The following is a 24,054-nucleotide window of genomic DNA, read 5'->3' as shown; positions in this document are numbered from 1 at the left end:
AATTTCTTTCAAATAGTAAAATCTCCACATTTTATATTTTTTTTATGCATGTTGCAGTCCATTTTGCATGGTCTATAATGTATTGCCCCATGCAAATTGCTACATGTCTTCCCATTTAAAAAAAACGATGGAAAATGACAGCTCTACAGACTACTTAAAGGAAGTGTACTGAAATTTGCATACAGTCAAATGCAAAATAGATTCCCACATACATTTTACCTAAAAATGTGTAGTGATTCTTTTGAATTATGCAAAGACATAGGTGACAGGTGTACATGTGTGTATATATATTTGTGTGTGTGTATATATATCATCAGAGATTAATCCAATGGCCATGATAATAATTTTTATTTTCTGTAGCATAAGAAAGCAAATCAATATGTGTGACTTGGATGTATACAGAGTGTAGAACACTGTCCCTGAAGTCTTATGTCCTTTTAGTATGTTTTTTTTATGAAAATATGCTGTTCTTAACTTTAATTTGACAGATGAGGGATGGTATGTGTTTAATGTATACATTTTATAACACTGAATGGAATACGCGGATAGATGTGTTAGGTTGTTCTCTACTAAAAGACTCATAATGCGATTTTGTCATCGTATGTGTTGTGGCCTTGACAAGGAGAATGGGATTTAATAGAGAATGCACTGAACTGGGTTAAAAAGTGGCCAGACCTACTCATTGCGCAATTGCTATAGAACATGATCTATGGTTAATAGTTCATGAAAAACTTTCTTTTAAAAGCTTCTGAGAATGTACTTAAACCACTGAAGTTCATTTGCTTGAATTACTGTACTGCTCTAAGTGTAAATCTTTGCATGTGTTGTATCTGCAGTGTTAATTCCTCATCCAGACAGAAAATGCAAATTTCTCTGAGATTTCCGACTTTCATAGTGCTATTCAATCTTGAAGCTGGCATACGCACAAAATGTTGGACACCTGAACTAGATTAACCCTTTTGCATTTGAGAATGTCTTTTGGAAAGACTCCAGGGCTGAAGAGCACAGTTTTTGGTGGTGGATTTTTCACTCGCAAAAGAAGCAAGTTGTTTTCCTAAAGATCTCCTTAGATCTTACCAAGTTTTCAATCCAAAAAAAGACTGCTGGCCCCTCAGCTTCCCTAGTGAATAGATCCTTTTAATGTGAGCACATTTTTATGCAATATTCAGTAAGCGGATTAAACCAAATCGCATTTTGGATAAACACAGTTCCAACTGCAAATCCGCAGAGAGACCTGTAATGCAATGAACAGTTTTGTTTTTTTTATGAATAGATGGTTTCATGTTTTTCATCTAAGTGGATCTGAAATATTGCCTCATGCAGTTACATGACCTTGTTAGTGATGAGGTTAAAAAGCGATAAGTTGAAATCTGAAACATAACTATTGCCTAAACGTAACTTCTTGTATTAAATTTTTTTTTTTATGTACCTTACTTACACACGAGCTGGCTAGGCCAGCATGGGCTTCAGCCCCAATGTCTGCCTCGGCCCTGGCCACTTAAATTAATGCAAACTGATCCCAAAATGGGAGGCTTGGCACTTATCCTGGAATACCTGCATTTCTGGAGGCCATACAGCTCACTCACCTCTACGTATAATGTGTGTGTGTGTGTGTAATATATATATATATATATATATATATATATATATATAATGATCTTTTTATATATATCTTTTGACCTTGAATATTAAAGTAGGGAATATTACTATAGTTGCCCCAACTCTTTACATATGGTTTTGTAGGTTTTAGGACTAAATCAGGAGTCTTGAAAATCTCAATTAAAAACAGACAGGAATTCCTATATCTTCTATATTGTAATAGGATACCAATAAGTAAATGTGACAAATGTAAATATGTAGATAAACCAATGTGTTCTTAAATCAGAATGTTAATAAGGGAAATCAAGTGTACAACATTTATTTCCCATGTGATTAGTCTTAAAAAGAGAAGGTCACTTTGCAAAAAGGTTAAAAAGATCAGTTGTCTCTTCAGAATCACACATTCAGCTATTTCAGTGTCAACATTTGTGTATTATCTAAAGCTGGATAATGGTGACTTATCAAAATAAATAGCAATATGTGCAATATATGATGTCTGTGCTTATTTATCCATATCTACATAGTGTCTACAGCAGCACTTGTAATTTAACAGAAACTGAATGCTCTAAAACAGACCTGTCCAACTGCTTTGGTGCGGTGGAGTAGATTGTGGTGCACCAACAAGCTAGGGGGGCAGACCCATGAATACTTGCACAAATATTCGTATATGGGTATAATTAGTAGTACAGACAAAGGCAGTAAAGTGTGGTAGACATATGGAAGAGCCTTCGGGGGGGGGGGCAGGTGAAGCCAAGTGTCCCTAGCTGTCCCTTGCCTCCCCCAGTAACACACACATAGTGGCATACATATTTACACACACTCACATTTGCACGCTAACACACACATTCACATCCATGCCCACACACACTTAGACATACACTCTAACGTACATTTATACTTATTCCCTCCCTCACCCTCTCTCTGGGGTGCAAGCAGCCTCGCTTTCACGGTTGGGTTGCACCCCACTGCATTCTTGCCACCCTGGGCTGTTACAAAATTGTTCAGTTCCGACCGACCCACTGCCCCCAAGCCAGAGTGCCCCTAAGAGCCTTCCAGTGGAATTAGTACGAGCAAAATGAGAAACTTAATTTTGGTAATGTAATAAAGTCATATGCACATGTCACAACTCAAAGTGTTTGCGCGTTTTAGACGTACACTTTAATTTCAGCCTCTTGTCTTGCGCAGAAAGATTGGGGTGTACAGGCTGAATGTATAACTTGCATGAAAGAAGAGTGAGGGGGCATGTGATAGAAACATTTATTTAGAAAGGATTTAACAAAGTTTATGTATGAAAGTTTATTTCAAAGAAGCAATGTTAAAACAAGAAGCCACAGTATAAAACCATAGATCTAAGGAGGTTTTATTTTAATGAGAAGGTGTTGGATAAATGCAACACCTCCAATCAGGAGTGGTAGAGGCTGTTACTATAAGGACATTTAAACTTGCATGAGATAGACATGCAGCTATCCTAAATCTAAGACAAGACCAAGGACTGATTAAGGTCTGAAGTCTAAAAACTGTGTTGGCATTTCTTCTTCTTTGATGCTTGTAGCAAACTAATTGTAAGGGGGAAAAAAAATGCATTTTAGGTCCAACAAAAGATATTCTAGGTAAAGTAAACAGTATTCAGGCATTGCAACAAAACAAACTAAATAGCTGAACTTTGTAAGGATAAATATTTGTCAAGAAAACACGTGTAAACTAGATGTAGGCGCTAGATCCCCAAAATACAAAGCACTTTTCAATATGATGTATTAACTTTAAACTGTGTTTATTATTGCAGCACATTTAAAATACTTAATTCAAAATAATACCTTTCTATGCAGACTTAAAACATTTTTCAATTGGATTGTAACTACCACAACACCCCATACACTGCAGGCCTCTGATGGCCTGTTCATAAACAGGATTGTACAAAGAACGAGAGGTCATCCATTCAGACTTGAAAAAAGACAGCAACCTACACACGTGGAAAGGTTTATTTACAGTAAGAAGAATAAACATGTGGAATTTACTACCCAGAATTTTTTTTTATCAAAATTAACTCTTGGTAGTGAATTCCATACTCTTATTGCCCGTACCGTAAAGAACCTTTGTTGGATATGAAATCTTCGCTCTGAAGTGAAATCATGTTATGGTCACGATTCCCCGAGTCTTTCCTTACTTGGGTGTTTGAGATAAGCCCCTCATTGTTAGTTATTACCAGATCTATTCCGGTTGGGGCCCTCTACTAATTGGGACAAGAAATTGTGACTTAGTGGCTAAGAAACTTGCTACCCTTAGTAGAACTAGTTGTTTCAATATTCCGATTTATATCTGGGTAATTCAAATATCGCATGATTAAAATTTCACCCAGATTTGAAGCCTTTTAAATTTGCAATACAAGCTGATCCTTCCCATCAATGCGGTTCTCTGGGTCAAGACCCGAATCCGCGGGGTCTTGACACGTCCTTTAAATGGGGGTGTTTCCCGCTGACATCAGCGGGAACACCCCCGATGTTGGCGGGTACACCCCGACGTCAGCGGGAACGCCCATTGATGTCACCGGGCAGACCTCACCATGTCCCACAAGGGAATACTCCGGGTAGCCGGAGCCGAGAGGTTCCCAGGTATGGCCATAGGTAGCCAAATATTTTGGGACGCTATAATATCGGACCTCTAACTTAAGCTTGCCCCCTGGGCTAAAGGGTGCCAGCCTCCTCTCAGTGGTGAGGAAACTTAATACTTCCATATAATACTGGAAATCTACTCTGATTTGTTTTAATGGCGGTTTTTACAGGAAATGTTGTAATTCATTGGAATTACAGCATGCTATGTCTTCCAGACACAAAGAAAACACATTCTATCTGGGTATGTAAACAGCAGACGTCAATCATTAACTGATTGCCTAATACTAGAGCCAGATAAGCTATTTTATAAAACAAACGCTTGTGAAGGATAGTATACTATAGCTTGACTCCAGTGGAAGAAGATTAAAGTGAACACTGAGTAGAGGCTGCATTTTCATCATCTTCGGCGACTGACCAGGTATGCCTAAATTTTGTCTCTACTTGTAGAAGAAATTGCCAATCGTTACTTCATAATGTTATTAAAAATCAAATCTCACAACAGCATGAGTAAGTTTGTCACAGGGCAACATGCTCTCACAGCCAGGCACTAACGCAGCAGAATAATTTGCCTATATGGTAGAACTGGCTCTAGCTTAAAGTTCTTTAATCCTCTATAGAGGTTCTAGCTTTTCTCGGTTGTGTTTGGAAGCCCACAGATTGAGTTAAAATCTACCTTACAATGCATTTATGTATATATATGTGTTTAAAGGGGAAAGATTGTATCGGTAGTATTGTACTTATATGAAATAATATGGTACTCTTGAGTAGGTAATGTGATTTTAAAAAATGTATAGATTTAAAATAAACATATTTTGTTATTTGGATCTTAATGACGGTTTTCCTTTACTTAGTGTTGCAAGTTGAGACTGACGCCCTGTTCACAGGATGAAGTACATCTCTTGCATCTCAAGGCCTTTCCACTGGACCATACTGTGGATAACTCTACTTTATACATGCATCTCTGTTGCTCAAAGTAAGCTCTTTGAATTATTTGGAGGAGTACAAGGAAATAAATGTATAGACTTTGCATGGATGTATGCCCAGAACTTAATAAAGCTTAGCTGTGAAGTAATCTCCGGCATAGGAACAGCAAATATTCATGTGTTGCAATAGAGTAAAGTCTACCAGGGCACCGAAATAGTTTCAAAGGGCAATACAACCATTGCTATTATTATATTCTTATTTTTTGGCAAGATTACTTATTTTTTGTTGTCAATTTAACATAGAAACATCAGTCCTTGAAGAAAGCTTCATGTCTATTACATACCTGTTTACATTCCCTTAGTGTATTAGTCTTCACCACTTCTGCTGGGGGACTGTTAAATTTTATCTATTACCCCTTCAGTAAAGTAGAACTTCCTTACGTTACCTCTAAGCCTCTGAATGTCTAGTTTTAGACTATGACCTCTTGTTCTAACATTGCTCCTCCTTTCAAATATGCTTGCCTCCTGTACTTTGTTAAATCTCTTTAAGTATTTAAATGTTTCTATTGCACCCCCCCCTTTCTTCTTTCCTTCAAGCTATACATTTTATATTTGCTGTTAATTTCTATCTTGCAAACTCTTACCATTTTTGTATCCCTCTTCTCTCTCCCATGTGTCAATATCCTTCTGGAGATGGTGTCTCCAAAACGATAATCTACGCGAGGCCAGATCAAAGATCTGTAAACATCTGTAAAGTAGCAGAACCACCTCCCTCTTCCTGAAACTAATACCTCTCCCTATACAACCCAGCACCCTGCTTGCTTTTTCCAACGGTTTATTACAATGTCTGCTTACCTTTAAGTCATCTGATTACTGATCTGATTAATAATTACTCATAAGTCCCTCCCTTTGTGCTATATTCTGCCTTGGGATTTTTACATCCCAAATGCATTACTTTACATTTATCAACATTAAAATTGCGACCCTTCTTCAAATTTATTTAAGTAATTTGCCTTTTCACTTGGTCCACCTGGAAAGTCTAACATGTTGCAGTTTGTATAATCTGAAAAAAAAAAAGACATACCAAGGCCTTCTATAATATAATTACTGAAATCATTACAGTTCCTCCCTGGTCTATTATCTTAGTTACCCATATATTTAACAATCACATTCTTAAGCATGGTTCCCATTGATTTGCCAAATACTGATGTAAGACTTACTGGTCTGTAGTTGGCCAAGTCTTCCCTGCTACCTATTCTGTGCAGTGGCACTACAGTTGCCAACTTTCAGTCTTCTGGAACTACTTCTGCCAATAGTGACAGGTTAAATAAGTCTGCCAACAGTTTTGCCATGACACTTCAAAGCTCTTTTAATAACTTTGGTTGTATCCCATGGGTCCCCGTGTACACATAAGATCATTCCTTATAATAATAATCTCATCCAAATATTGCTTGTACCCATAGCTAAATTGCTGTACATATAGCTTTATTAAGAAAGAGGACCATTTGCTGGCCCCATATATAGATCTGTGTATCTGTTTGTCTGTGGTCAGTGACCACTGGCCATCTGTATGTTTACACATTTGGGCCAGGGGATTGGAGACTTTTAAGTGACCTTCTACTGTAGGATCCTCCTTCATTTCCACCACTGGTTACTCTACATTATTTCCCTAAGAATTCAGCAGAAGGCCACTATTTTATGCAGAATCACCTGTTCCAACAACCTCGCAATTACACCAGCATATGATAAGAGAGTTAAACTCCATCATGTGTGTCACATGGGAAGGTGAGAATCAAGGAGCCATCTTGGGAGGGTCTTTCATAAATGGTGCCGATGCAGAGATCTGTGTCAGGGGACATATAGACCACTCTCTGCCTTCCACAGCACAATTCTGTGGTAGTTCTCAAGTAGCTGCAGTCCACTGGGGGTGTCCTATGGCCCAACAGGGTCACCTGAAACAAGAAAAACATGAATACTTTTTTTATCCATTATTCCTTTTTTAACATTCAATGTTATTTATGCCCTAGGCTCGTGTGGTCTTCCTCCCAGGCTCCAGAATGGGATGCTGAAACCAGAGTTCACAAACCAGGAAATTTTTTCCATAGGCTCAAAAGTGCAGTATGTGTGCCAACCTGGATATGTTCGTATTCCTGGATCTAAGAGCACACTAATATGTATGGAGAATTCCAAATGGTCACCAGGTCCAGAAGAGTTCTGTAAAAGTAAGAGTGTCTAACTCACCAATTCATTTTCCTATGCATATTATCAGGTATCGTTTAAGGTATTAGAGAGGTGACATCTGCACATGCAAAAAGCAATCTAAACTTGTAAAATACTGAATCATAAAATAAACTTGCCATTAAGTTGTTTTATGTTTTTATAATGTGACAGTTACAGAAATCAATATATATTTCTAGTCAAATGGTATTTTACAGAGGCCATGCCTTCTGGCTCATGGACAAGAATCTACTTAAATTTGTTCATAATGCCTTCCAAGTCACTGAAACATTTGTGGTGTAGCTTTAGCTACTTGGCAGATTATCGTGTCGCAAATTGCTGGTACAGTAGCGCTAGATGACCTACTTTTATAGGGTGTCCCAGGGGTATTTTTTTCTAAGTTGTCCTGCTGCGGGATCAACCCCTCTCACCTGGCTTCCTCACAAGTCCAGGGAGCAGTCTAGTAGAGAAGAGCATATCTATGGCTCCATTAAGCTTTCATCAGTGAGCAGCACATCAGGGATTAAAAAAGAGATCAGCTCTGCATCTTTAGAATTCATGGCCTATATATGATGCATGTCAGGTTACTGTTATTTGCCTGAGGCAACAGAAACCCTTTTTACATGCATCACAATACTCAAATAAGTGTGTCAACACAATCCTAATGACTTGGGTAAAACTGTATCTAGGTTAGGGTTCCATTTTCATTTGGTAAAGTTCATTATTATTATTATTATTGTTTTATATAGTGCAATCAAATTCCGTAGCGCTGTACAATGGGTAGACAGGACATAACAAGTAGCATGTAATATAACAAATTGACTTACAGAGACAACAGGTGAGGAGGGCCCTGCTCAAACGAGTTTACAATCTAGAGAGTTCATTATGCAAAGTATCTTTTTAAAGTCATGAGATATGCTAATATACATGAAAAGCCATGCAGAACACAGTGAAGAACTTTGTTCCTCCTGCTGTGGCCTTATATTTTTTTCCAAAATGGCACATGTAACCTTGTGGGGGATGGAGCTAGCAGCAGCTAATCCTATGGATTACAAGAGAGCTACAGAGCAAGTATGCTGCCTGTCTCCAGTATAAGATCCAGGTGGAGCAGGAAGATGAGACAGAACTCCAGTTTGTTAATGTAAAAAGTGTAACTACACTGAATATTTATAAGCAACTTAAAATTGTGAGACACACGCACCAATTTTCAGGGAAATCATGTGGAATTTCTGTCTTTGCAGGGAAATCGTGCAGAAGTCCAGTTGATATAGAAAATGGATATTATGATGTTTCAGACTCACTTTTTTTTGGATCAAAACTGACATATTACTGTAATAAAGGGTAAGCTATATTTATCATATACAGCAATCAATCTATGATATTATGATTCAGTTTATTTTAAGCTCCTCTGCCTAGCTGACACTTTTCCCTATACAAATATTAACACATTTTTCTTCTGTACATACTGCTCTTCTGTAAAGTGATTGTTTTGCATTTTCCCACTTGAAAATATTGCCTGTCAGTGGTGGCAAAATGGAAATTAAATTGCTATAACCAAGACAAACCTAAATTAGGTTAACCAAACGCAACTGTATAATAGTCACATGCGGTGGAGGCCTGGCACTATTTAGCCCAAGGGCAGGTGGAGCCAAGTGCCCCAGTAATGCACATCATTTGGCAGACCGTATCCTGAATGGCACAATCTAGCCCTTTCCTACACATATTCATGGAAAGGGACTACATAGAAACAGCACATTAACTATCCAGTTAAATGCTTCCTATACTTTTGCAGCCCCTAGAAACCCCATTGGCGTTATGTGTAACTACAATTAAAAATACATTAGGCCACAGGGACGTAATAGAACATCCTCCCTGTCAGCAGGAGCTAGCATTGTTCAGAAATGGCTCTCAAAAAAGTCCTAAACTTTCACTGGGACATTCTTTGCCAGTGGTGTAAAACAGTTCCCTGAGGGTCTATTCTGGTCACAGGTACTGAGTGAGAACAGCAATGCAAGGGTATAGAGACCTGCTTACTGATTATTTTGTGATCACCTGCAGTAGGGGAACAAAAAAAACATAAACTATTTAGATATTAACCCCTTTGGGACCAATGGCATGCCAGGTCTGTCATGAAAAGATGTTCGTAGAGGACCAATGACGCACCTGGTGCTTGTAAGCGCTGCCTTTGTCTCTGTTCTTTGTCTCTCTCGTTGTCACTGTGATCATGAGCTAGAGAGACAGAAAACAGTATATAAAAGTTATTAAGTAATTCCCTGGGTCTCTGTGTGGGTACACAAATCATAGGAAAGGGAAACCATGATTCAAAGATACAATAAAAATGGCAAAAAGCTCCGGGGAAGAATACCCCTGATCAGGAAGGACTTAAACTACATATTTATTTTTTGTTTATCTTTAATGATATCCATCTCTTTTGTTAGAGGTAAGGCCCCAGAAACCTAGAGCCACTCTTGCATCCAAAGCAGATTTAATGTCAGCATGCTCCTTGACTTGTTTCAGATACAGAATGATTTCAAAAATAAATTTTCAGGAATGTCTAGCAGATGGAACTTGGAGTGGTGATCTTCCTGTATGTGAAGGTAACGTGATCATAATAATAATAATAATAAAAATAAACATGAGTAAATTTTATTTATATAGTTAATTTGATGTATTAGGTAATTCCAAACTCCTACCAAGAAACAGTACTTGAAGGAGGGTCTGTCACAGCTTTCAGCATAACTAAATTAATCAATAATGGGTGTTGCAGCGCTGCAGTGGATCAGGGAATCTCCCCAACCAGCTCATGCTGGCCAAAAATGCAGGATGGTAGGGTAGAAACCCAAGACAGCAGGACAGTACCCCCAAATATGGACCGTTAGTAGGTATGCTTTACAGCAGGGGGTGGGAAAAGGGGCATGAAAATAAAATTACTACTCAACTATCATATGTATTAGACTACATATGATGGCTGGCTTGCCTCTTTGAAAAATGTTAGTGGAGAATGGTTGCGGCTTGTCATATGAGATTATTATAAATAGCCACTTCAGTTGATTTTTTTTTTTGTAAGGGCTTTAAATCATTTTTATCAGCTAATGCTTTGTGTATTTTAATTGAGAGTATAGTTTTCCTCACCATATCTGTTAGTATTACTGCCCACACCTGTATATTAAACTTGTAATTACCAACAGAAGTAAAAAAAAAAAGATACACAATGGAAGCGGAAGATTCCATAATTCTAAGGTAATTCTAAGATATGTTTTCCACACAGCTGTGCTTTGTCCACCACCGGAACCTATATTAGGTGGAAGATTTGAACCTGTGAAAGAAGAATATGCTTATCTGGAGGCTGTGATTTATTCATGCAATGATCCTAACATTTTCATTCTAACTGAAAAATCTATATTCTGCATGGACAATGGGACGTGGAGTTCATCCCCTCCAGAATGCATAGGTGAGAATTAACTGCTAGTATGTTTAATCCCTTTTACTGTCATCAACTCACTCCTCAAGGCACATTTACAGGGCAGAATTTAGTGATTATCACATTCTGTTTCAATAAGAAGATTAAAAAACCTGGGCCATTGCTGTGTCTTGAGGATTAGGTTAGGAGCCACTAAATATGACCAATATATAAGTCCAAATATAACACAAGATCTACTATGTTGCCTATATCTACATGTCAATTACTTTTATTAAAACATCCCCATAGTATTATTATAGTATTATTTCTAAATTTTTGATAAAAGTCAAATTAGAATGCATATAACAATTAAAAACTTATCCATATTAATGAGCATTCTGCAGTCGAATCAAGAAGTTGGCAAAACCTCTTAATTTAGGAAATGGAAGATAGACTTAGAGGAGTCCTTTCCAGTTGAGATATGGTTTCAAACCTGGGTCAGTTATTCAATGCCTAAATTTGCATGAGACCTTTTACGAAGTATTACATTGATGGTATTTGGTACCCTCCTGCACACTCCTGTTTAGCTAGGTACTGGAAAAGTTGTGGGGCTCCAACTTGGGTAGAAATATGTAATCCAATTTCCTACCAACCAGACATGATAAAATATTTGTTTCACCCACTAATCTTTACATATATTTTATACTATAATACTATATTATAACATTTGGACTTCTTGGCTAGAGTATGCTATGAACCTCCCCAATGGGACAACTCTCTCCAATAACAAGCTTATCCTTGAACCCAATTCTTGATTAGATGACCCACAATAGGATTGATATGTTATGTTCTTGTGTGATAGTTGTAGCTATGTGTGTAATTTACAGATAAATATTCTGATTATATTTACTCAAGACATAAATAGGTGATTCCATATGACTACACTAGGATATATTCGCCATTTCGGATTCCTGATCTGAATGCTTTGTATGATAGTTGTTATGTTTTTTGTAATTATTTATATATAAATTTTAATAAAGGACTCTAAAAAATAGACATAAAAATTATGAATATGGATGCTGCCCAAAGCATCCTTTATATCATATTATACCTACAGCAGAGACTAATCTATGGGCCTAAGTCCATAACTTAACAACATGTGGATCATTTATACTAGAGATGCTTTAAGCAACTACACAAACACCATATTACCTTATATGGGCTAAACATCACTTTTATTTTTTAAACAGCTGTCAACTGCTTTCCCCCATTTGTACCTTATTCAAGGAAGTTGTCTGGATTCAGTGGTCCGTACAAGCTTAATTATGTTGTGCAATTTGAATGTGAAAATGGCTTCATTTTGAAAGGGTCCAGCACTGTGAAATGCAGTATGGGAAGCAAATGGGAGCCCCCACTACCTGAATGTCTAAGTAAGTATTTATAGCCATGAATGTTTCTTCTATAATGAAAGTTTCTACAGCTGGTATTAACAATTGGTATAAGATATTATGAGCCAAACACTGACCAGTTTATTGATTTTGGTGCAATGTTTAAAATGGGGTCTTGTTAACCACAGTAGCTTAACCAACAGACCATTACATTGGCTGCTTTGGGGACATTGCGTTCCAAAAGGCCACTTTATATACATAACTACTTGTGTGGTCAAACTAATTTTGTGGTCAAAACTCACACCCATTACATCCCACACCCATTACACACTCCCTCCCTATAACCTTGAGCAGAGCCATGATCTCCAGCAGATGCAAAAGGGGGTGGGCCAGACCAGAGGAAGCAGGAACTGAAGGTAAGGGCCGTGTCAAAACAGAGAGACTCTGGGAAATGGCTGGGAAAATGAGAGAGGTGGTAGATTGCTAGATCCACTCATAATGTACATATGTACGCTGGTCGGATACACTCTGTGACAGGACGCTCTGTACCCTGACTGGGTACTCCCGCCAAACTACGCTTCCTCCTGCCAGGACACCAGCGGTTAACCCGTTCAGTGCCAGACATAATCAGCATTATAGAGAGAGGGAGGATGCCACTGCACCGGAGCTGCGTTGGTGCTGTGGCTAACCGTAGCTTAGCGTATTCAGCGCATGTACTTTCCTGAAAAGGACAGTGAGTTATTACAGCAGCCCATCCCAAGCATCAGACAGCACCAATGTTGAGGTGAAAACAGGACTCAGTTTTATTGAAAATACATCGGTATTTCAACAGTACAAGGAGGTTATTTACATACAATAGACACAGCAAACCGCACATAGTTCTCCATCAGGCCCTCCTTTGCACACGTCTCAGTATTTGCACTCAGCTCACCACAGTCCAGTAGGTGGTTGCTATTTGAGTCTGTGGGGGAGGATGGTAACATGGGTGGTTCCATGATTTCTGTCTGAAACCTGCTGGATATCAGATCCTGGAGCAAATACTGGCCATGGAGGGCTCTGTCCTGTAAGTCGTGACCCAATGGAGAGTAACACCACACATAAACCCCCTCTCAAAATGCAGGTGCCCCAAACCTGCGTCCAAGCTCCAAAGTCTTTAGTGTCTGTGGTACTTGGGGAAACGTGGCACTCTTACCATGGATTACCCACCTTCCCTAAAACAGAGCCCCTGAGTTGGGGAGGAGGGCACTGTTGCATTTCTGGGGAGGCTCCTTAGCTGCCTGCCCAGTCCCTTCTTATGTCTAAGTAACTCCGTGCTCATTGGGTGGCCCAGGGTGACCTGGAACAGCGTTGGTACACACCTCCTTTGCCCCACCATGTGGCTCTTTTGAGGATACATTAAGCTTGTGGTGGGCAACACTCGGTGGTGGTTACAGAGAGGGAGCTTGTTCGGGAACCCTGGTTTTATCTTTAGGATCGGGATTACCCAGCAGCGGCTATGCCCCAGCTACCGTGCGGACTCTTCCGGGGGAAGTCGCTTTTTGGATCATAACATCTTCGTGCACCGAGCTCCCCATTGGTACTCCGGGATTGACGCTGCTCTCTCTAGACCACCCCGAGTACGGGTCTCCGTCACAGTAGCTGTTCATATTCAGCAGGGCGCACACTGCAGGACCCAATCTGCCACTGGAGTGGTGTGCCAGATAGTATTAAGTATTAGACTCAAAGTTGATGCACATAATAGTAGCATGTACATTTGGCCCACAGGTGGAGGTGTTGTGAAGTGACCAAAATTCCATAAACTTAAATTACTTATGGGTTAAAATATTGAAGTGACAGAGAAGCCCTAAGCAGGGTGTTTTGCCTCAAATAAAAACAATATATATACCTATATGTGTATATATATATATGTGTGTGTGTATGTATATGTGTATATATATATATATATATATATATATATATATATTACCGTATTGGCTCGGATATAGGCCGCCCCCGTATATAGGCCGCACCCTAAAAGTTTGGTGCTTTTTTAAAGAAAAAGTTTTTTTCTTTAAAAAAGCACCAAAAAACATGCTGCCACTCTGTCCTCCCCCCCCCTGAGATATGCTGCCACTCTGTCCTCTCCCCCCCGAGATATGCTGCCACTCTGTCCTACCCCCCCGAGATATGCTGCCACTCTGTCCTCTCCCCCCCCGAGATATGCTGCCACTCTGTCCTCTCCCCCCCCCTCGATATGCTGCCACTCTGTCCCCCCCCCCCCGATTTACCAGAGTAGACTCCCGGGTGTCTTACGGGGCCAGAGGGGGACATCTATGCACATCGTGTATACAACTCCCGGTGCCGGCACTCAGCGGAAGTGCCGGAACCGGAAGTTGTATACGCGTATTGCGTAGATGTCTTCCGCCGGCCCTGCAAGACATCCGGGAGTCTGCTCTGGTAAGTCGGGGGGTTAAAATGCATCGTGCGGATGTTCACCGGCAACGGCGCATCGCCGCTGCCGGTGAACGTCCGTGCGATGCGCTTAGACAACCTCCCGTGCCGGTACTCCCCCCGTGGAAAGTGCCGGCAGGGGAGGCTGTCTGAGCGTATCAGACAGTAGGATACAGGTCCCCTGCATCGCTGCGGGGGATCTGTATCCTAACCCTGCTGCCTGCCCGGCGCCCGGGACTGCATGTCCCGGGCGTCGGGCGCTAGACCCCGAATATAGGCCGCACCCCCACTTTAAAGACTTAAAGTGGGGGAAAAAAGTGCGGCCTATATTCGGGCCAATACGGTATATAGTTTTTTTGTGCTTTTGCTTATGTGAGTGGGATGTGATTTTATATCTTGATTCCAGTCAGACAGCGATCAGGAAATGCCATGATTTTGCATTTTACAACTATATGTTGTATCAATATTACATTCTTAAATATTCAACTTTTTAGGAACCTACTGTACTGAACCTAAACTAATTGATGGATATATCTCAAGTGGAACCCCTAAATTCTTCAGAGATGGCGCAGAAAAAGGATACAATGTGGATGATACTTTAAAGTTGTCATGTGATAGGTTTCGCACGTTAAAAGGATCAAAAACCATAACCTGTGGCTCTGATCTCAAGTGGCATCCTGAAGTTCCAATCTGTGAAAACTGTGAGTTTGATTCATCCTGTCTAAATGATACCACTTTAACGTTAAACTAGCACAACAAATGCATATTAAATTGTCAAATAATTTCTTAAACTTCCCAATGTTTGTTTCATCCTAGCGTTTGGCTGCAGTTATCCTAGTATTACAAATGGATTTGTTGTCCTCAGGAATGGAAAAGACTACTTTCCTGAAAGAGATGGTTATGTATTCTCAAGAAAAGACAAAATTATTATAGAGTGTGACCCTGGATATGTAATGACTGGAAGTGATAGCAGCACATGTACTTTTAATTGGGTATATAAATGGAACCCAGCTCTTCCAACTTGCAACTAAGGTTTTCATTTTCCTTTTCTATGATTATATATTTACACACCGATCAGTCATAACATTTTGACCACCTGCGTAATATTGTGTAGGTCCCCCTTTTGCCGCCAAAACAGCCCTGGCCCGCCGAGGCATGGACTCCACTAGACCTCTGAAAGTGAGCTTGTCTGATAGTTGTAGCTATGTATGTAATTTACAGATAAATATTCTGATTATATTTACTCAAGACATAAATAGGTGATTCCATATGACTGACTACACTAGGATATATTCGCCATTTCGGATTCCTGATCTGTATGCTTTGTATGATAGTTATGTTCCCACAACATTACTTTTATGTTGGTTGTTATTTGGGGTGCTGAAGGTATGATTTAAAGCAGGTTTGGTGAATTTGAAACAAAAAAAGTCACCAGCAGCATATCCTCTAAGTCCTGTAAGTTGCAACGTCGGGCGTCCATGGATGCATCCTGGAGAGGTAAGCGCTACACATGCACCTGGCCACGTGGTGTAAAAGATAACGTGATTCATCAGACCTTCTGCTATTGCTCGGTGGTCCAGTTCTTTTGCTCACGTGCCCGTTGTAGGCCCTTTTGGCAGCGGACCTGGGTCAGCATGGGCACCCTGACTGGTCCCCATATGCAACAAACTGTGATACACACTATGTGTTCTGACATCTTTCTATCAGAACCAACATTAACTTTTGAAGCAATTTGAGCTACAGTGACTCGTCTCTTGGATATGAAAACACGGGCCAGCCTTTGCCCCCCACATCCACCAATGAGCCTTGGAACAGGCCTGGAACACCCCACAGGAGCTGCAGTTTTGGAGATGCTCTGACCCAGTCGACTAGCCATAACAATTTGGCCCTTTTCAAAGTCTCCCAGATCCTTAAGTTCGCCCATTTTTCCTGCTTTTAACACATCAACTTTGAGGACGAAATGTTCACATGCTGCCTAATATAACTCACTGTCATGATAACAAGATTACCAGTGTTATTCACTTCACCTGTCAGTTGTCATAATGTTATGGCTGATCAATATGTATATGTATATGTGGCTGACTTATCACAGGGCCCCATATGTACTTGGACACATGTATTGGTAGCTATTATAAATTTTGGGGGAGAATTCTTCAACTTTCTCACACAGAAGGAAAGACTAGAGGTTGGAAGTAGCACATTTGTGATGGCAGGATCTCAGATCATTCCCCAGTGCTCGACTTCAGTAGGTAGATGCAATGATTGATTCAAATCAATTCTAGAACTCAGTGGGCTGATTTGAGGAGACCTATGCATGAGTCAGTGCCTGAATATTAAGACTGTCCTGCTTAAAAACTGACTTTCGAGTCCATGTTGCATATGTTCCTTACTGTGTCACCATAAATATGGTCAAATCAATGTTTACTTTAAACTTAACAGTATAATATTGAATATTACACAAAAGAAAACGATTACAATTAATTCATTGGATTAAAGGGTGAATGCTTTCTTTAGAAATTGTAGTTCTTTTTTAGCCTCTCCCCCAGCTTCCTTTACTCAAAGCTGGAAGCATACCACAATATGCTTCTTGCACATACTCCGTAGAACTCCCATTCGAGTCAATTGGAGCTTCTGACTGAACACAATGGGAGTAGCAATAGCCATTCACATGTAGGGCTGCAACTAACGATTATTTTCATAATCGATTAGTTGGCCGATTATTTTTTTCGATTAATCGGATAAAAAAAAAAAAATTCATTTATTTAAAAAAATTTAATAAAGCAACGTAGGATGTTAAAAACAAACGGCAGAATAAAAAAACTTTGATAAAAATGCATTTCTTGTTTTTATTTCCCAACCTGCCCCCCAGTTATGCACATTTGAGCCCAGGCTTGCCACACTGCCTCCCAGATATGCCACATGCCCCCAGATATGCCACACTGCCTCCCAGACATGCCACTCTACCATCCCCTATATACCCTATATGCCTTATACCCCCAGATATGTCACTACGTCCTCCCCAGGTATGCCGTATACCCCCCTGATATGCCATAGTGCACTCATAGATTTGCAGACTCGTTCACAGACACAATCCTTTTATGAATAAATACAGGGTTAATCTTCACTGCCCCCAGGATTTAGATTCCCCTCAGTTTGCCCCCTTTACCTCTAACTGCACCTTAAGTTAACCTTATTAAATTAATTAATTTAACCCTCAGTCTTCAGCATTAAATTAGCCCTGAAGAGAAGACCCCATTAACCACAACTGCCCCTAAATTAACCTTGAAGACCCCGTCAACCGCAACTGCCCCTAAATTAACCCTCAAGACCCCATCAACCACAACTGCCCCTAAATTAACCCTAAAAACCCCATTAACCACAACTGCCCCTGAATTAACCCTGAAGACCCCATCAACCACGACTGCCCCTAAATTAACCCTGAAGACCCCATCAACCACAACTGCCCCTAAATTAACCCTAAAAACCCCATTAACCATAACTGCCCCTAAATTAACCCTGAAGAACCCATCAACCACAACTGCCCCTAAATTAACCCTGAAGAACCCATCAACCACAACTGCCCCTAAATTAACCCTGAAGGCCCCATCAACCATAACTGCCCCTAAATTAACCCTAAACACCCCATCAACCACAACTGCCCCTGAATTAACCCTGAAGACCCCATCAACTACAACTGCCCCTGAATTAACCCTAAACACCCCATTAACTATAACTGCGCCTAAATTAACCCCCACCTCCCCTAACTTTCAGAAGCCCAAATATTCATTTTATACTCAGATGAGTTCCTGAGCCATGTGGATGCTATATGAAATGGGTGTGGCCAATCGGTGGTCCCACCCCTTTACCCCTGTCCCAATCAGCAGTGACTGCAGGGAGGGACTGGTAACTAGGAACTGCTGCTGTGAGTAACACTGAAACGGATTATAAAACGAGGGGTATTTTTCAGAGCGCTTGCTCTGAAAAAACCCTCAGTTTATAATCAATAAATATCGATTCAACTAATTGATAATGAAATTCGTTGCAACGATTTTCATTATCGATTATTATCGATTTTATCGATTAGTTGTTGCAGCCCTAATCACATGTATGCTATCTGAAAACTGATGTTTTGCTAGGATACACACAATTGACTGCTGTTTCAAGATGTCAGGGGGATTGAGTGTATAGAAGAAGTGTACATACTAATGCTTCTTATTTTTAGTAGGGGCAAGCAGAAGTCTTAAATGAGACAGAACAATGAATGCTGTAATTTGCATGCAGTAAAATGCAATGGTGTCCATGCATTAAAGAAACAGAAATACAATTCTGGGGAAAAACTGTTACTGTTACTTAATTTAGGTTTCGCTTTAGCCACAAACGAGAAAAGATCTGCTACTCTAGATAGACCTAACTAATGTATTTGTAATTTCATGTTTACTCTCTGCTAATGGTAAAGGCAGTGGCGGAACTACCGGGGTCGCGACTGAGACAGGGCCCTGGACTTCTGCCAGTCAGGGGGGCCCAAGGGTAGATAGTGAGAATGGGGGGGTAGGGAGAGGGTAGATAGTGAGAATGGGGGGGTAGGGAGAGGGTAGATAGTGAAAATGGGGGTTAGGGAGAGTGTAGATAGTGAGAATGGGTGGGTAGGGAGAGGGTAGATAGTGAGAATGGGGGGTAGGGAGAGGGGGTAGATGGTGTGAGAAGGGGGTAGATTGGGTTCTCGCACCGGGGCCCTGAGGCTTCTAGTTACGCCCCTGGGTAAAGGTGTTGGGGATCACCACTTATCATGAGCTGTGTAGATACAGATTTAAAACATTTTATATGTTTTTTTGCTCCAGAAAGTAATTAAACCTCCCTGTCCAACCATTTAATTTAATAATTAATAAAGCATATATAATGTACCAACGATGCTGCTGTGCTCAAGCTACATTTGGGTGAGAATCTTACTAACCTTATATTTTTGAAAAGATGAATTTCGAAATAAACATATTACTGCAGCCAACAAAGTCTGATAAACTGTCCTTTTGCTTTTCTTTTCAAATTTTATTTCACTTTAGATTTAGATGAAGGGGCATGTTGGGTCTTGAAAGGCTATGTGATGTTACATTTGATGTAATACCAAAAAAGCATAATGCACTGGATCTACAATTTCTTTATTCCTACTTACTCCCCCCTCTAAAAAAATGAAGGTTCCGCTCAGGTGCCCAGAATTCAAGATTGTAACCATTACAGGGAAAGGTTTTAGGAAGCTCCAATGTATAGATGTGGTTCTTTTGAAGCTAGTTCAAAGTACTCTGTAATTATTGCCGTCTTACTTTTTACATGCAGAACCAAAACAGGATCATTTTAAAGGCCCTGTTGGTCACTATTGGATTTGTCACATTTACCATTTCTGTGTATCTGTGTTTTTTGTATTTTAACAAATGTCTGTTTCCTATGGGACTACACCCACATATAATAACCATAGGCTTTGTTGGTACAGTATATTTCACTGTTTGAGCTATACTGATTTCTTTGCCCCTATACTTCAAAGATCACTCAAGTTGCATTTTTAAAAACATTTTATTAGATATTACATGCAGCAGAAACACACATAGGGTTGAAAGCAGATACCTCAACCAAATGAAGGTTAAAATACCCCCACCCAGAATCAAGAAAAAAATACAATTAGCTGGACTGCGAAAACATTTTTACTGTGAATGTTAAAATAATTGGCACACCTTCTATGACATATGAAGAAGGAGTTAAAACTTAATTGCTTGGGGGTTCGAGAAAATTTAGGAGACAATGTACCCAGCTCTCACACATAACACCTCACTCCCATCTATGTAAGAAATAGTGATCTTTACATGAGGCCACAAGAGTAAAAAAAAAAAAAAAAAAAAAAAAAAAAAAAAAGATGGGCACGAGGCAAAAAAGAGGCAGCACAAACTTTAAATACGAACAAAGCTAATTGATTTGCAAGTTAATATAATCTGGTTAAATTAAAGATGCAAAAGTGTGGTTCGACAGTCGATTCATGGAGAACTTTTAGGTACATTTACAAAATCGTATTAATTACTGGTGCCTTCTGCCTCTTTCTTCTTCCTCTCGATATCCAGCTTGATGTTCTCAATCTGTAGGTACAGATACTGCAACTGCAAGTATTTGGTCCAGTCTTCAGGAGTTGACGTGCAACTCTTCATGGTTTCTTGCAATGCTTGGATTTTTACACACTGGTCTTCCATTGATGGAATGGTGCTGTTTATTGTTGGTTCTTCCTGTAATAAGATGCAATATGAGTAAGAAAAAAAGAGACAGCATATACCCCGTTTTATTTATTGAATGCCAGAACATTAACAATAACATTGAAATTGACAATACAGTAATGCATGTCATGACATACAGGGCCATACCGACTTTGAGCTTACAATCTATTTGTAGAAGTAGGTGACATGCATATACAGAGCTAGAGTGGAACTATAACCAAAAGCTTTGTTTGAGAAGTCAGGCATAAACCGCACTGGACTTGCTCACAGGACACTAAGAATGTTATACCTGCCATAGCTACTTATTACAGCATTGTCCAGATCCAGGCAAATGCAAATGTCCCAGTTGTTAGAATTTCTGGCCATGGTGTTGATTTAACTGAACTGCTGGCAACTCAGCATGTGAACCCCCCCACCCCCAATCACTGAACAGAAGAAAGGCTGTTTCCCACCTGGTATATGTAATATTTGATATCACAATTATTTAAATGTAACTACCAAGCAGACAACTTAGTGTTAGTAAGTATATGGATATAAACTAACAATTAAAATACAAGTATTAGCTCTTTGGGTTCAGTGTATTCCTAAATAAGATTTGCAGCAGCCTGTGCCATATCCTGTGCATTATCATCATTTTTCTATCCTTCTATTCACTATTCTATTCACTTTTAATCTGCAATCACTATTAAACTTGATAGACCTTATTTTCTTTTACCAAAGAAAATATGTACAAACACCATACCAAGATGTTCTTACCGTAATGGATGTTACAGCTGGACTGGAGTAAATATTTTCAGTTGTTGAAATGATTTCTAAAAAGAGATTAAACATATTTAATAAAAAAATGAATAATAAAAATAGTTTTGTCAGGACCCCCTTATAAAATGTATTATATATAATATATGTAGTGGTAAAGACAGCTAGCTGACATATGAAGCCCAAGTGGGTGACAGTATACTACATATCCCAGAATAGGTACACATAAGATGGGGTTAAATTCCAAATACATATATATATATATATATATTTTCACTTTTTTCTTCTCTCTTTTGTTCTTCAATTTCTCTCCCTCTTTCTCTGTCTCTTTCCCTTTCTTTCATTTCTTTTCCTCTCCATTTCCACTCCGTTTCATGCTTCATTACCCCTTTCATCTCTTAACCTTATTTCTTTTCTCTCACAAATTTTCTTCCCTCTCTACTTCTGTTATACCTTCCTTTCTTCTCCTTTTCTTTTTTTCTTTATTTCTTTCTCTTTCTTTCTTTACTCACTTCCTCGTGCCTACCGTTCCTCACATCTCACTACCATCACATCCATTACACCTCACTCCCATAGTTTTTTGGCCCCCAAACAACCAGACAAACCCACGCACGGGTGGTATCACTGTACTCAAGAGATGTTGCTGAACACATATTGTTGTTTGACAGTGATATATACCAGGAGTGGTAAATTCATACCAGAAGTACAATGTGTGTGAAAAAAACACACAAAAATACCACCACAAATTGTGAGAAAGGCTGGTGGTAAAATTAGTGCATGGAAAGGGTTTAAATACCAGCATTTGAAATCCCCTGGGATGTCTGGTTTTCAAAAATGTATGATTTGGCCCTTCTACATACACCCTGCACCCAACTTCCATCACACGTTAGGGACAATCCTTTGCTTTACTCCACTATAGAATCCTGGAAGTTGGTCAGACTACGCTTGGGTCTCCAATGGCGATACTCTTTATTCCAGCCTTTTCTTCAAAACCCGATTTTTCAGAATGGTCAGACATCCGACGTTTTTCGGGTCTGGGCGACACAGTGGATACGCACTATTGCCCCCTTTTTGGACCATTCCTCAAGGACGCTTCTGCCCTTGCTATCTTGTAGGGATAGACTTGTGTCTATTACCATACCTTGGTTCACATACTTGCAAGTACAGAGTTTAGTCAGGTCGCAGTTGGGCCCTCTCACACTGCCGGACTGGACCAGTCCCCTTGATGGACAGGTTAGGCAGCCTTCTTCTACTCCGACGTCTACGAAGTTTATCTACAAACTGATACACACCATACCTCACCATGACTATTTACCAAAAGGTTTACTAGCATGGTCCACACGGTTTCCTGATGTCACAGGTGACGATCTACTCCATAGCACACTGACCAACTGTAAATTATTACCAGCTAGCTCCTACCTTTACATGCAACTTAAGATAGCACATCAGGCCTACTTATCCCCCCATAGACAATTTTTAATCGGCATAATACCAGTGGATGCTTGCCCAAAATGTGGTTTTTCAGGTGCTGACCTGTTTCATAATTTTTGGGCTTGCCCTCTAATTCGTGTCTTCTGGACTACTATTCAAACCTTTTTGAGGAAGTTATCAACTGATGCTTATTGTATTGACCCGGCTGCAGCTTTTCATGGCCTCGTTAGGATGGGGGGTCCAGAGATGTGACATTAATTAGAATAATTTTGGCAGTGGCTAGGAAATCTATTTTGCACCATTGGATACAGGCGACCCCACCATCTCTGTCCCTAGTTCATACTAAATTGTTGTATTTGCTTCGAATGGACTGGTTGGTTGCTTCCCCTAATAAAGACAAGGGTACTAAACGTTTCTTTACGAAATGGGAAACCTTTCTTGAAACGTTGGACGAACCCCTTAAGACACAAATTATACATACTTTTCAGGATACCTCGTGGTTTACTGCCCACTTACTCCGAGGTGCTACCCCTTGCGCCTAAGTTGTTACTATGTTTGACTGGACAACTGACGAACTACATGTTTATACATATATATCTGCATTTTTTTCTATTTTCTTTTTCTTTCCATGGCCATGGGTTTAAATGGTTGTTGGGGGGTTGGGTGGGTGGGCTGGGGGGACTTGTTTTCGTTTTTGTTTTTCTTTTTCTTTTTATGTTATTGTATCACTTGTCTCCCTTATCTGGGACTCTGTACTGTTCCTTAACATCTCTGAGACAGTAGCTGTATCGTTTTGTTACGATGTTCTTGTTCTTTGTTCAAAAATTAATAAAAAGAGTTTTAAAAAAATGTATGATTTGATGGGGTAAATTGAACTGGTCGGCTTCAAAGATGTCCCAAATAGGACATGGTGGCAGAAAGACCAGATGTCAAAGTTCCAAATTTAAAAAATGTGCACTTCCCAAATGTGGCATTTCACCTCCCAAACGACCAGACAAACCCATGCATGGGCAGTATCACTGTACTCGGGAGATGTTGTTGAACACATATTGG

General features: G+C 39.8%; 1 protein-coding gene and 1 long non-coding RNA gene across 4 annotated transcripts in view; one reads left to right on the top strand and one right to left on the bottom strand.

Annotated features, from left to right (window-relative positions):
- Positions 1–5,069: 5,069 nt before the first annotated feature.
- The window catches only part of LOC128472511 (complement receptor type 1-like), a 198,225-nt gene continuing 179,240 nt past the window's right edge, over positions 5,070–24,054 (top strand). The window contains exons 1-8 of one of the 3 annotated variants that reach the window (XR_008346177.1): positions 5,070–5,181; positions 7,159–7,353; positions 8,590–8,689; positions 9,866–9,945; positions 10,617–10,799; positions 11,999–12,178; positions 15,061–15,267; positions 15,383–15,745. Coding sequence is in view for 2 of the 3 variants with exons in the window: in XM_053454394.1 (XP_053310369.1) it covers positions 5,094–5,181; positions 7,159–7,353; positions 8,590–8,689; positions 9,866–9,945; positions 10,617–10,799; positions 11,999–12,178; positions 15,061–15,267; positions 15,383–15,597 (1,248 nt within the window). In the remaining variant the exon portion in view is untranslated. Of the gene's footprint in view, positions 5,182–7,158; positions 7,354–8,589; positions 8,690–9,865; positions 9,946–10,616; positions 10,800–11,998; positions 12,179–15,060; positions 15,268–15,382; positions 15,819–24,054 lie in introns of those variants that run through there. The other 2 variants (XM_053454394.1, XM_053454395.1) reach the window with 2 other exon arrangements.
- Positions 17,320–18,357, bottom strand: LOC128472526 (uncharacterized). The gene is made up of 2 exons (XR_008346179.1): positions 17,887–18,357; positions 17,320–17,847 (listed from the first exon to the last, which is right to left on the bottom strand). It is a non-coding gene; the product is annotated as an uncharacterized LOC128472526 (long non-coding RNA).

This window comes from Spea bombifrons, chromosome 2 (assembly GCF_027358695.1).
Source record: "Spea bombifrons isolate aSpeBom1 chromosome 2, aSpeBom1.2.pri, whole genome shotgun sequence".
Lineage (NCBI taxonomy): Eukaryota > Metazoa > Chordata > Amphibia > Anura > Pelobatidae > Spea > Spea bombifrons.
This window is presented reverse-complemented; position numbering and strand designations above follow the sequence as displayed.